General features: G+C 50.2%; 1 protein-coding gene across 1 annotated transcript in view; it reads right to left on the bottom strand.

Annotated features, from left to right (window-relative positions):
• The window catches only part of TRAP1 (TNF receptor associated protein 1), a gene marked incomplete at both ends in the record, with an annotated part of 30,426 nt that extends 22,370 nt beyond the window's left edge, over window positions 1–8,056 (bottom strand). The window contains one exon of the mRNA XM_080703270.1: window positions 7,969–8,056. Within this exon, the coding sequence (XP_080559396.1) occupies window positions 7,969–8,056 (88 nt within the window). The remainder of the gene's footprint in view (window positions 1–7,968) is intronic.
• Between the last annotated feature and the right edge of the window lie 6,226 nt (window positions 8,057–14,282).

The following is a 14,282-nucleotide window of genomic DNA, read 5'->3' as shown; positions in this document are numbered from 1 at the left end:
AATAGGCAAGGGTGTAGCTCTGAGGTAGAGTGCCTCTGGATTCCATCCCCAGTACCACAAAAAAGAAAGAAAGAAAATACTCAATTTCCACATTACAAGTATCTGATAATTCTCTGGTCTAACTACATTGTTTATGCTATGCAGTTTAAACACTAGGGAATTTTTTCTGATAGCAAATAACAATTTCAGTCTACAGCAGGCTGGGTGTGGGAGTCCCGGTTCTGTACCACGCTGTAGGAGGAAGGGTCTCATCACCTGCCTGGTCCAGCACCAAGTCCACACACGGGGGCTGCAGGGCTTCCCACCTCTGCTGTAATCCCTGCAGCACGTGGAAGCCAGGAAGGAGCAGAGATGGCCAGACCCCAAGACAGACAGGACTGGATTTGGACTCAAGGACTGCGCCAGCACTCTGACCCCAGGACACACGAGACAGCACAGGGACATCAGTGAGAGGCTGACAGAACTGTCCAGGGCAAGACCAGGCCCCAGAGTGCGGGCTGTCGGCGGTCGCCCGGCTCCACAAGCACTCAAGACAGCCCCACTCCAGCTTGCCTGCACCACGCCACCCACAACCACCCAGGCCGCCCTCGTGGGGTCTGCACACAGCAACGCTGTGGTCCCTCCTGCTCCGCCCAGCCCCTCGGCCAGCACAGCACAAATCGACAGCCTTCCTGCCCACCCGTCACCTGGCTAGAGAGCAACTCCTCAATTTCTACGTGATCATCTTCCTGCGCCACCTCCCAGTTCCACCTCATTTCAAAGGTCTTGGAGGACGTATTTCCTGACCACAACCATGTCAGTGCAGAAGGCTCCAGAGTGGCTCTCCAGCCGCTGAGTCCTGCCTCTTCCTCCAGGGGTGATGTCCCCGGTGGTGGCCATAATGGAGGCTCCACCCTGCACTCCCTCCTGGAGGGCACTTCCTAACCTGTTCACATGCCCAGACATGCTAGACGGGAGCGCCCCTGCAAGAGAGCCTCACTAAGTAGCTGAGGTTGGCTTCGAATCTGTGCGTCCTCCTGTCTCAGCCTCCCAAGTGCTGGGATTACAAGCGTGCGCCACCACGCCTGGCTTATTCTTTATTTTGAAACAGGGTCTCATTAAGTTGGAGAGCTTAAGTAGCTGAAGCTGGGCACAAACCTGGATCCTCTTGTCTCAGCCTCCCAAGTACTAGCATTACAAGCATGCGCCACCACATTCAGCTACAAAATATATTTTTTAAAAGGGCTGGAAAGCTGCGCATGGCGACACGGGTTTGTAATCACAGTACTTGGGAAGCTGAGCCAGGAGGATCACAGATTTGCGGCCAGCCTCTGCAACTTAGTATGACTGTTTCAATATAAAGAAGAAAAAATAGAGGTGTAGCTCAGAGGTAGAATGTCCCTGGATTCAACCCCCAGTATCTAAAAAAAAAGGCTGTAGTATAGGAGGTAGAATGCCCTGGATCTAGCTAAAAAGAAGCTAGGCGTGGTGGGCACGCTTGTCATCCCAGCATTCGGGAGGCCGAGACAGGAGGATCCAAGTTTGTGGACAGCCTCAGCTACTTAGTGAGGCCCTTTGCAACTCAGTGAGACCTGTTTCAAAATAAAGAAAAAAAAATAGGGTTGGGGGTGTAGCTTGGAGGTAAGATGCCCCTGGGTTTCATCCCCAGTACTGCAAAATATATAAAATAAATAAATAAATATTTAAAAACAGGGTTTGGGGTGTAGCTCGAAGGTACAGTGCCCCTGGGTTCCATCCCCAGTACCGCCAAAAAAAACAAAAAACAAAAAAAAAACCCACTAGAGACCTAAACACACTTGCAAAAGGATGCGGCAGAAGGCCCTGAAGAGCAGAGTAAGTGGGTGCCAATTCTCACGTGCGTGTGGTGCCACGGCCCAAACCCGGGCCTGGCGCATGTTAACAAGCAGGTGTTCTACCAGTGAACTACAGTTTGTGCATTTAACATGACCCTCGTTAAAGCTCACATGGAATTTAAAAACAGTTACTCTAGTTCCGAAGTTCACATGGAAAAACAAATGTTTGTAAATAGCCAAGCAAACAGTAAAAAAAGTGAGGATGTACTCTTAGTATGGAAGCATGTTCATACAAAGTTATAGCATCAAAATTAACTTCTTTGCTTACTGAATTAAAACAGATTCCAGATGGGCTATAAAAGCAAAACCAAAAGGCTCAAAGTACTGTTAAACACGCCCGGCTAGGTTCTCACTAATTTGCCTAGACTGGTCTCAAACCTGCAATCCCGCCTCAGGCTTCCGAGTGCTGGGAAAGGTTGCACTTGTGTACCATGGTGCCCAGCTATCTTTTTTTAAAAATAAAATGTCGGGCGTGGTGGCGCATGCTTGTAATCCCAGCATTTGGGAGGCTGAGACTGGAGGATCATGGTTCGCAGACAGCCTCAGCTACTTAGTGAGGCCCTCTGCAACTCAGTGAGACCCTGTTTCAAAATAAAGAATAAAAAATTAGGCAGGGGGTGTAGCTCGGAGGTCAAATGCCTCTGGGTTCCAGCTACAAACCTGCAAAAAAAAAATAAAATAAAATAAAAAATAAAATAAAATAAAATGGACCTCCAGGCACAGTGGTATAGACCAGTAGTTCCAGCACTTGAGACGGAGGGAACACTTGAGCCCAGTAGTTCTAAGCCAGCCCAGTAGTTGGAAAGCTGAGCCAGGAGGATTACAGGTTTGAGGCCAAACTCAGCAACTTAGGGAGATGCTGTCTAAAACTAAAAAAAAAAATAGGAGGTGACATGCCTCTGGGTTCAGCCTCCAGTATTAAACAAAAACAAAAACAAAAAAAACCCCACCTATATCAAAACCAAAGCAAAGCAAACTGAAACCCAAGTGACAGAACACATGCATAGCAAGGCTGTTTTTGGTGCTGGGGACAGAACCCAGGGGTGTTCTGCCTCTGAGCGACACCCTCACCCCTATTCTAGTTTTTAGTTTGAAACGACCTCACCGAGCTGTGGAGGGCCCAAGGCTGGCCGTGAACCTGCGACCCTCCTGTCTCAGTCTTACAAACTGCGCCGCCACGCCCGGCCTGCGCTGTGTTCCTGGAGCTGTGAGCACGTGGAGTGCACCCCTGCTCTGGATGGAGAGCTCTCCGTCTCTGCCCACGGGAAGCACGGTGTTGCCCCGAGGCTCTGTAGCACCTTCACTGTCTCTTAACCGTACCAAGGGTCACAGCCTGTTCTAATATGCTGACACCTATTATCAGGTAACATTACCTCCCTGATCACAAAGGGAAGAAACAAAACAAGGAGGGAAAGGCACCGCTCAATAGTCAAAATGTAGGACACGAACCCCACACTCTACGCGTCACAGAAAGCTACTTGTGTCCATACTCAGAATCCACAGTCTGCACTTGAGTCTGACACAAACAAGGCTGGGGTGCAGCGCAGCGGAGGGAGCTTGCCTAGCTCTGCGAGGCCCTGAGGTTGCTTTCAAACAATCTGGGGGGGGGGGCTCCCCCAAACAACTACCAACACCAATTTAACCTGCTTTCCCAACCCACATGTGAAGTCTGGGGAGGGAGAAGTGAATTCAACTCCAGAGAGGCTTGGTAGGTTAAAGCAACAGGAAGGTCAACAATCCTCCTTCTCAAGATGCAGCTGTGGTGTGGGGGCATTTTACAGATTGAAGAGTCTTTAATCTCAAACTGGACGTGGTGAGCACGCTTGTCATCCCAGCATTCGGGAGGCCGAGACAGATGGATTGTGGTTTGCTACAGCCTCAGCTACTTAGTGAGAACCTTTGAAACTCAGCGAGACATTGTTTCAAATGAAGAATAAAAAATAGGGCTGGGATATAGCTCCACTGTAGAATCCCCTGGGTCCCATCCCCAGTACACCCCCCCCCCAAAAAAAAAAGATTCTTTACTCTCCATGGCCTGGTGGGGCCTCTGCGTTCATTACAGCTGAACACGGGACTGACATTGATCATGATGCTGGGAATGACCGGCTCAGTCAGGTCTAACAACGAATCTTCTAGAAGATGGCTTCTGTGTGTGTGTGTGATACTGGAGACCTAACCCAGGGGCATTCTACTCTGAGCTATACCCCCAACCTTAGTTTTTATTTTGAAACAGGGTCTCACTAAATTGAGGAAGGTTTAAGTAGCCGAGGCTGGCTGCAAACCTGCAATCTTCCCATCTCAGTTTCCCAAGTACTGGGATTACAAGTATGTGCCCGGCTCTGAAAAGACTTCTAATCCTATGGTTTAAATGAAATGTCTAACTTTATTTATTTATTTACTTATTTGTGGTACTGGGGGTGGAACCCAGAGGCTTTCTACCTCCGGGCTATACTCCCTGACCTATTTTTGGAAACAGGGTCTCACTAAGTTGCTGAGAGCCTCACTAGGTAGCTGAGGCTGGCTTCGAACCTGCGCCATACTCCTGTCTCAGCCTCCCAAGCACGGGGATTACAAGTGTGCGCCACCACGCCCGGCTATGAAATGTTTAACTTTAAAGTGAGTGTCATGGCCGGGCGTGGTGGCGCACGCTTGTAATCCCCGAGCTTGGGAGGCAGAAACAGGAGGATCGCGCAGGTTTGAAGCCAGCCGCGCGCTGGCTTAGGAGACCCCGTTTCCAAATAAAAATAGGTCTGGGAGTGTAGCCCGGAGGTAGAAGGGCTTCCAGAAACCCCAGTACCACAAAAAAAAAAAAAAAAAAAAAGTGAGTGTCATGAGCTGGGTGTGGTGGGTGGTGGCACATGTTTGTAGTCCCAGCATTTGGGAGGTTGGGACTGAAGGATTGTGGTAGGATCACGGTTCGTGGACAGCCTCAGCTATGTAGTGAGGCCCTTTGCAGCTCAGTGAGACCCTGCTTCAAAATTAAGAATAAAAAATAGGGCTGGGGGTGTAGCTTGAAGGTAGAATGCCCCTGGATTCCATTCCCAGTACCGGAAAAAGTTTAATGTCATGGAAAATTCACTTCCCAAGTGTCGACTGCTGGTAGGTGAACTAAAGCAGTAATGTGTCTTGAGTTTTTTAGGGCAATATATCACCAACCTTACACATCTGGACAAGGTAGAAAGATGTGTACCTTTCTACTTTGTTCTTAAAAGTATTGTTATTAGAGCCGGGCATGGTGGTGCACGCTTGTAATCCCCATGCTTGGGAGGCTGAGACAGGAGGATCACACAGGTTCGAAGCCAGCCTGTTACTCAGTGAGGCTCTCAGCAACTTAGTGAGACCCTGTTTCTAAATAAAGTATAAAATAGGTCTGGGAGTGTAGCCCGAAGGTAGAAAGCAGCTGGGTTCTATCCCTAGTACCATCACCAAAAAAAAAAAAAAAAAAAAAAAATATTGTTATTAGCCAGGAGTGGTGACGCAGACTTGTAATCCCAATACTTGGGAGACTGAGACAGGAGGATTGCAGGGATTTGAAGCCAGCCTCAGCTACTTAGTGAGGCTCTCAGCAAATTAGTGAGGCCCTGTTTCCAAATGAAATATAAAATAGGTCTGGGAGTATAGCCCAGAGGTAGAAAACCCCCTGGGTTCCATCTCCAGTACAAAAAAAAAAAAAAAAAAAAGTATTGTTATTGCTTGTGTGGTGCACACTTGTAAACTCAGTACTTGGGAGGCTGAAAGAGGAGGACTGAAGGTTCAAGAACAGCCTCAGAAATGTAAGATTCTCAGCAACCTAGCAAGACCTACTTCCCAATAAAAAAATAAAAATGACTAGGAGTATACCTCAGAGGTATAAAGCCCTGGATTCAATCCTCAGTAACACACACACACACACACACACACACACACACACACACACACACCATGATAGAGAAAATTCATAGAAAATATTAAACAAGTGAAAACATTCTTACCAGTATACATGCAAATATAAATCTAACAAGAGTCTTTTATAGAAGGCTGGGTTTTTGGTTTTCTTTTGTGGTGCTGGGGACTGAACCCAGGGCCTCCACCTCTAAGTTATCCACACAGGCTGTACCACTGTGCCACACTCCCAGCCACTAGAAGACCAATTTCAAAAAGACATAGTATCCAGCCTTAGAGCAGATACTATGGAATATGCCATTTCAATGCCTGCTACAGAAATATAGATTGATAAAGTGAGGTTTGGGCTGCACTTTGGCAATATCAGCTATCATTTAAAAAATTGTGAGGCTTAGCCGGGTGTGGTGGCGCATGCTTGTAATCCCAGCATTCCGCACCTGTGTGGACAGCTTCAGCTACTACTTAGTGAGGCCCTTGAAGTCAGTGAGACAGTTTTTTTTTTTTTTTTTTTGGTGGTACTGGGGTGGAACCTAGAGGCCTTCTACCTCTGGGCTATACTCCCAGACCTTTTTTATATTTTATTTGGAAACAGGGTCTCACTAAGTTGCTGAGAGCCTAAGTAGCTGAGGCTGGCTTCGAACCTGTGCGATCCTCCTGTCTCAGCCTCCCAAGTGTGGGGAATGAGACGCTGTTTCAAAATAAAGAATTAAAAAATTGGGCTGGGGATGCAGCTCCAAAGTAGAATGCCTCTAGGTTCTATCCCCAGTACTAGAAAATAATAAATACTACATGTGAGCATAATGATTTAAGTACTTATTCTATGCTTCATTGTAATAAAATAACCTGAAATAATCTTTACGGTGTCTAACAGAACAATATTAAGTGAAAGGATACGTTAAGTGGAAGGATACGTTATAACATAATACTGTTATTGTAGCCATTGGAAAGCCACTGTATACTGACATGAAAAGATGTGTAAGAATTTCTAGAAGATGCGTGTGGTGGCGCACTCTAGTAATCCCAGTACTTGGGAAGTGAGACAGGAAGATTGTGAGTTTGTGGATAGCCTCAGCTACTTGGTGAGTCTCTCTGCAACTTAGTGACACCTTGTTTCAAAGTAAAGAATAAAAAATAAGGTTGGCAGTAGAGCTTGGAGGTCGAATGCCCTGGAGTTCCATCCTCAGTACCAGGGGAAGGAAGGAAGGAAGGAAGGAAGGAAGGAAGGAAGGAAGGAAGGAAGGAAGGAAGGAAGGAAATTCTAGGAGCGTTAAAAATGAGCACCATGGAGCTGGCCGTTGTGGCGCACCCTTGTAATCCCAGCATTCGCGAGGCTGAAACAGGAGAATCATGGTTTGCAGACAGCCTCAGCTACTTAGTGAGGCACTTTGCAACTCAGTGAGACCCCGTTTCAAAATAAAGAACAAAAAATAGGGCTGGGTGTGGGGCTCGGAGGTAGAATGACCTTGGATTCCATCCCCAGTACTGCAAAAAACAAAACAAAAAAATAAATAGAAACAATGCATATCTGATTCAAGTTCTTGAACGTAATTAAGTAATACATGTAGCCGGGCGTGATAGCGCACACTTGTAATCTTAGCATTTAGAGGAGTCTCGCAGGTTCGAAGCTAGCCTCCGCTACTTAGTGAGGCTCTAAGCGATTTAGTGAGACCTTGTTTCCAAATAAAATATAAAATGGGTCTGGAGTGTAGCCTGGAGGTAGAAAGCAGCTGGGTTCCACCCCTAGTACCATCACCAAAAAAAAAAAAAAAAAGTATTACAAGCCAGGCTGGTAGCGCACGCTTGTAATCCCAGCATTCAGGGGCTAAGACAGAAAGATCACGGTTCGCGGACAGCCTCAGGTACTTAGTGAGAATAAAAATAAAAAAAGAGAGCAGGGGATGTAGCTCGGAGGTCGAATGCCTCTGGGTTCTATCCCCAGACCCCCCTCAAAAAAATACACGTATATGTAAATTGATGTGTGTTTAACTGAGTGGAACACGAAACACCTGCCTCGGTCACTTTCCAGCGCGGAGCAAGTCCACCCTGCGCGGACTCCACCAAGTCCTGGCCCGGGCGCGTGGTGCATAGCCCGGGCCGCCCGCTCCCGCAGGCCCGCTCCCTGGGCCGGCGACCCGAGCCGCGAGCCGCTCGCTGCGCCCCCGCTCCACCGCCCTCGGCCCCGCGCCCCCCGGGTCAGGGCAGCCCGCCGGGTCCCCGCTGCCGCCGCCCTCACCTCCCGGGGCGGCCGCCCGGGCCGGGGCCCTCAGCGGAAGCCGCAGGCGGCGGCCCCACAGCAGCAGCGCCCGCAGCTCGCGCGCCATGTCGCCGTCCGGAGCGGCGCGCGCCGGCGGGCGGGGCTCGGGCGGCGCGCGGCGGTGACGTCAGGGCGGGCGCGACGTGACGCCGCCGCGCCGCGCTGTCTCCGGCGCCGGCGGGCGGGGCGGGGCTCGGGCGGCGCGCGGCGGTGACGTCAGGGGCGACGTGCGCCGGCGGGGCGGGGCTCGGGCGGCGTGACGTCACGCGCGGGGCCGTCTGGGCGCGGCGGGCGCGGGCTGGCCCTCCGCGACCTTGGGCGCGCGGTCGAGGGCGGACCCCGCGCGGCCCGGGGGAGGCGGGGAGCCGCAGTGTCGCGCGGCGTAGGCCCTGGAAGTCGGCCCCCGCGCACGAGGCTCAGATCTAGAGGGCGGCCGGAGGCGCTCTTGGACGCCACCCGTCTGCACCCCCGCACGGACCGGTAGCCGACACCGCGGCCGAAGCGCGCGAGTTCGCGGCTGGAGCTAGCCGGGTGGCGAAGTCAGCGCGGGACCTCGTCGCCGCGCCGAGTGCCTGGCGCGTCTGCACGGCGCCAGGCCCGGCTCGGATCCCCGGCCTCACACGGCAGAGCCCGACCGAACGGCCACGCCACGAAGAAGTGAAGGACCCGGGTCAGAGCACCTGTGGGTCCTGGGTGGAGTTGGGGTGTCAGGAGAATGCCTCCAGGTGGACAGTGTCAAGGGTGGCCCCCAGTTTCCGTCCTTAAGCAACTAAGGAATGCAAAGCGGGAGGGCACTTCTTTTTGGTTTGCGGTACTGGGAATGGAAGCCAGGGGCTTTCTACCTCCAAGTTACACTCCAGCCCTATTTTATTTTTATTCTTTATTTTGAAACAGGGTCACACTAAATTGCAGAGGGTCTCACTAAGTAGCGGAGGCTCCCTCAAAGCAGTGATCCCCCTGTCTCAGCCTCCCAAATGCTGGGATTACAAGCGTGCGCCACCACACCCGGCTATTGTGGGCACTTTTGGATAGAGGAACCCAGTCTTCCCACCTCGCAGCCGTCAAACTGGCCCCCAGCCCCCACTCTTGCCAGACCCCCACGCCACGCAGCCATCTTGTCCTCAGTGTTCACCCCCAAACTCTGAGAATCAGTTCCAGACTCCTTCCTGCCTCAGCCCACAGTTCCTGCATCACAGCCCCTGCCTGGGTTCCCTCCCTATCAGCACACTGTCCCAGCTAATGCCAGGAGAATTAGGTGTCAGTGTCATGTCTCATTCTATTTATTTATTTACTATACTGGGAATTGAATCCAGAGGCATTCTACCTCTGACCTACACCCCCAGCTCGACTTTATTTTTATTTAGAAACAGTGTCTTACTAGGTTGCTTGAGGGTCTTGCTACTTGCTGAGGCAATCCTTGAACCTGCGATCCTCCTGTCTCAGCCCCCCCCCCCCAAATACTGGTAGTACTGGGGTTACAGGTGTATACTACCACATCTGGCTTATTTCCTTTTTCACAGCATTTAGGAAATTTTTTTTTTTGGGGGGTACTGGGGTTCCTGGAAGCCCTTCTACCTCAGGGCTACACTCCCAGACCTATTTTTATATTTTTATTTAGAAACAGGGTCTCTTAAACCAGCGAGACTGGCTACAAACCTGTGCGATCCTCCTGTCTCTGCCTCCCAAGTGTGGAGATTACAAGCGTGCGCCACCACGCCCGGCTTAGGAAATCTTTTATTTATTTTTTTCAAAGGAGATACTTTGGCTTGGGAGACCTTTAATTTCAGAAAGGGAAAGTGATATTTAGCAAAGGGAGGGAAAAGGAAGATTCAGTTAAGCTTGGGAGCCAAGACAGGGAGGACCCAGGCTCCACGCAGGATAAACGTCTACCAGGATCCAGACCAACCAACCAGGCCCAGCTCTCTTGGCTTCTAGCCGCTCCCTGACACGAAACCAAAACTCATATACCACCAGGTATGGGAGCCTAGTACTTGGGAGGCTGAGACAGGAGGATTGCAGGTTTGAGGCCAGCCTCAGCACTTAATGAGAACCTCATCAATTTAGCAAGGCCCTGTTTCAAAACAGAATTAGTATATAGCCCAGAGGTAGAATGCCCCGAGCTCAATCCCTAGTACAAAACAAACAACAAAACCCCTCTCGCATCTAATGTGTCACAAGGCTCCAAGGTCCCCCACTATGCTCCAGTCCTGGTTGCAAAGAGCCTCACTAAGTAGCTGAGGCTGTCCGCGAACCGTAATCCTCCGGTCTCAGCCTCCAGAGTGCTGGGGTTACAGGCGTGCGCCACCACGCCTGGCTTGCTTTTTTTTTTTTTGACCAGGGTTGCTGCGAATCTTAAGTTGCTGAGGCTGGTCTCCAACCTGCAATCCTCTCATCTCAGCCTCCCAAGTACTGGGATTACAAGTGTGTGCCACCACACCTGGCTCTCACAGTTGCTGAAAAACTCAGTTTCTAAGAGGCTTCTTGTATGAGCCCAGGGCCATGGGCTGTAAGACCAGAGTATAAAACCCTCTCACAGACATCGGGCAGGGATGGACTAGGGCCACCGACACCAGGCGCTGACACTGTGGACACCAGGTTGACCATCGGTAGGGTCGGCATTTTCTTCTCCGCTGCGAGTTAACCAGCGGGGACCGATGAAGGTAGGCTGGTTCCGAACGAGGCCTTTGAACACACTCACCACTTCCTGTGTACCTGCCTGCAGGCTTACCCTGCGTGGTGGTTCTCCCGATTCTCCCGGTCCCAGGGGGGCCTTAGGATGAGGATGCAGGAGGGCCGCAGGAGCTGGAGCTGGGATGAGCCCCCAGCGCTCTAGGCCCTGACCAGGTCGCCTACCTGCTTCCCAGCCAGAGCCAAGGAGCGAACCTAGCTAGACAGCACTGTCTCCTACTGGAACGCGTTCTCCTCACTTGGACAAAGTGAGGAGAGCAGATTTGAGGCCGCAGTCGTGGCGCGGGGCCCAAGCTCCTCACGGCGGCAGCACCATCAGGATGGTTCTCCACCCCTCGACCTCAGGCCCACGCTTAGGAGTTGTCTCTTCCTGATCCCCCAAACACGTTCAGAACACCAGTGCCGCCTGTGCTCGCAAGCACTCAGTCGTGGGCTACATGTCCCCTGCTAAGGCTTTTTCTTCTTGAAAGAGGGTTTTACTAAGTTATCAGGTGCCGCTGGCCTCAAGCCTGCAGCCCTCCAGCCTCAGCCCCCAGTGTTGGGATTACAGTCCTATACCAGCACTTTCCCTCCCGTGGTACTGGGGATTGAACCCAGATGCACTCTCTCTCTTGACATACATCTCCAGCACGATTTAACTTTGTTTTTGAAACAGTCTTACTAAAGTTGCTAAGGCTGGTCTTGAACCTGTGATCCTACTGTCTCAGTCCCAAGTACTGGGATTATAGGCATGAACTCCTATGCCTTTTTTTTTTTTTCTTTCTTTCTTTGTGGTACTAAGGATGGAACCCAAGGGGCATTCTGCCTCTGACCCCATACCTGTTTTTTATTCTTTATTTTGAAATAGGTCTGAGTTGCGAAAGGCCTCACTAAGTAGCTGAGGCTCCTCCGGTCTCGGCCTCCCAAATGCTGGGACTACAAGTGTGTGCCTCCACACCCCGCTGGTCAATGGTTTTTATTGCCTTTGTGTGTGTGTGTGTGTGTGTGTGTGTGTGTGTGTGTGTGTGTCTAGGGATGGAACCCAGGGACATTCGACCTCCAAGCTACACCCCCTGCCATATTTTTTATTCTTTATTTTGAAACAGGGTCTAAATTGCGGAGTGCCTAAGTAGCTGAGGCTGTCCATGAACCGTGATCCTAAGTCTCAGCCTCCTGAATGCTGAGATTACAAGCGTGCGCCCCCATGCCTAGTTGGCTAATGCTTTTATTATTATTATTATTTTTTGGTGGTGCTGGGGTTCCTGAAAACCCTTCCACCTCTGGGCTACACTCCCAGACCTATTTTTTATATATTTTTTATTTGGAAACAGGGTTTTAAGTCAGCGAGGCTGGCTTTGAACCTGCATGATTTTCCCATTTCTGCCTCCAAAGCGCGGGGATTACAAGCGTGCACTACCACACCCGGCTGGCTAATGCTTTCTTAATTTAGATGTTTTATTTTTTGGTACTGAGAACTGAACTCAGGGACATTCTACCTCTGAACTACACCCCCAGCCCTATTTCTAATTTTAAACACTGTCTCGCTAAATTGTGGAGGGCCTAAGTAGCTGCGTCTCCTCTCCAGCCTGGGATTACAAGCATGCACCACCACAGCTTGATGGTGTTTTACAGCCATCAGTTTCCTTTGAATTTGTTTAGTGAACATTGCACTAGCCAATAATATGCCTAATAAACCCTCTCTAAAAAGCTGTCAGCTTGTTGAGAGCACTATTTAGGAAACTCAGATCCACTGCAGAGCACCCTCATCGATATTCCTTGAAGCCCAACTGGTTTGGGTGTGACCCTGGAGATCAAACCCAGGGGCATTCTGCTTTCAAACTACACTCCTCCAGCGCTTTTCTTTTTTTCTTTTTTAATGGTGTTAGGGATTGAACCCAGGGGCATTCTGCCTTAATCTATACCTCCAGCCCAATTTTATTTTTATTTGGAAACAGGTCTCAAAATTATGGAGAACCTCACTCAGCCGGGGAGGCTGGCCTTGAACCTGTGACCTCTTGCCTCAGCCTCCCAAATACTGGGACTACGGGTGTGCCCTACCATGCCCAACTCCCTTCTCACTTTGAAAAAGGGGTCTTGCTAAAGCTGAGGCTGGCTTTGAACCCGTGACCCTCCTGTTTCAGCCTCCCAAGCCCTGGGATTACAGGTGTGTGCCACCACACTCGGCTCTCCTGTTTCTTTAACATCTTATAATTGACCTGTTTCCTCACTTTTGACTTTTATGCACAATGAAACTTTACAAGATCAATGCCTGTGGAATGAACTCCTTCCCCCAAGAGGCCGCCATGCGTCTCTGCGTCCCAGGTGGAGACTTTCTTCCCTACACGTTTGCTGCACTGAAGCTGTGGCTCCAGTTCCCAGCGCAGCGTCCTCTGTCCAGGTGTTTCCCTGGCAGCATAGTGGCCACCACTGTGCAGTCACTGTCCTAATGACGGGGTTTGTTTTGAAATAGCTTACTTTGCCATGCAGTGCTAAAACCATATTCAAATTCAAGTGAAATCTTTGGTTTCACTTCACACCTAAGTTGTGTGTAGGGAGGCTAAGGCAGGAGGACTCATGGGCAATTTAGTGAGACCCTGTCTCGAACCACAGAAAGAAATACCAAATTACGTGTCTCCACCCCCACAGCTCAGGAGAAGCAAACGCTTCAGAAAAGCACACTTTACAGAGACATCTTGTTCTACTCCGGATCTTAAAGGCTAAAATTTCAAAGACAGCATCAAATATACTCAGTTGAGACAAATTCAACAGAGCATCTTCAGACTTTCAGTGACTAGCTGCTGAGCTACCGCTAAGGATCATTAGCCAATGGGAACCATCTTCAAATCCAAGCAGTTTTACCAGCTTTTATTATAAACACCAGCACATTTCAAGTTCCCTCTTTTTGATCACAAATATAGGACTTTTTTCTTCTCTTCTTAAGTATACAGCATGAGACACAGCGTCTGGGTTCTCCAGCTCTTACACAAGTTTTCTTAGGACGAGCGCGGGGTCAGCACCCCCAGCCCACACCCTTGGCTGCACCCTTGGGCGTTTCAGGTGCTCAGGACAGTTGCATCGGAAGCCGGCTCCGGAGGCTGAGGTTGGTACATAGAGTTTTGAATTCCAGGCTAACCTGAAAAAGATAACCCCACTGCCCCGTTAAAAGCTGCACGTTGGAGAGCACCGCCTTCCGAGCGAGGGCTTGGAGCAGATCCTCCGGGGCTCCGGGTCCGCTTCCTGTTTGAACACGGGGCGCCCCCCATGGAGGAGGGGTGCTGAAGAGGATGGCGAGTGTGCAGGGACCCAGCAGCTGAGGAAGGACGGCAGCTCTCCGTGAAGGGCATGGCTTTGCTCTCTTGGGGTAGGATGGAGATGGGGTTGGCCAGGGGTCTTAGATGGTGCCTTTAGCCTTACCTGATTCATTACGCCACATTACTATAACCAAGATTCAGAACTGCTAAAACTACATTGCACCTTTCCAATTTCTTTGAAATCTTCAAATTTAGATTCCCAAATCAAGTATCACATATCTTGAAAATATTTCTGTGAATATGAGAGCCATTAAAAGAATCATTTGGGCCATAATTTCAAAAGTCAACATCACAAACCCTACACCCCAGCCCCCT

The sequence above is a fragment of the Muscardinus avellanarius genome (genome assembly GCF_963383645.1).
Source record: "Muscardinus avellanarius genome assembly, chromosome: 10".
Taxonomy (NCBI): Eukaryota; Metazoa; Chordata; class Mammalia; order Rodentia; family Gliridae; genus Muscardinus; species Muscardinus avellanarius.
The sequence above is the reverse complement of the archived record's forward strand: the minus strand, read 5'-3'. Positions and strand labels throughout refer to the sequence as shown.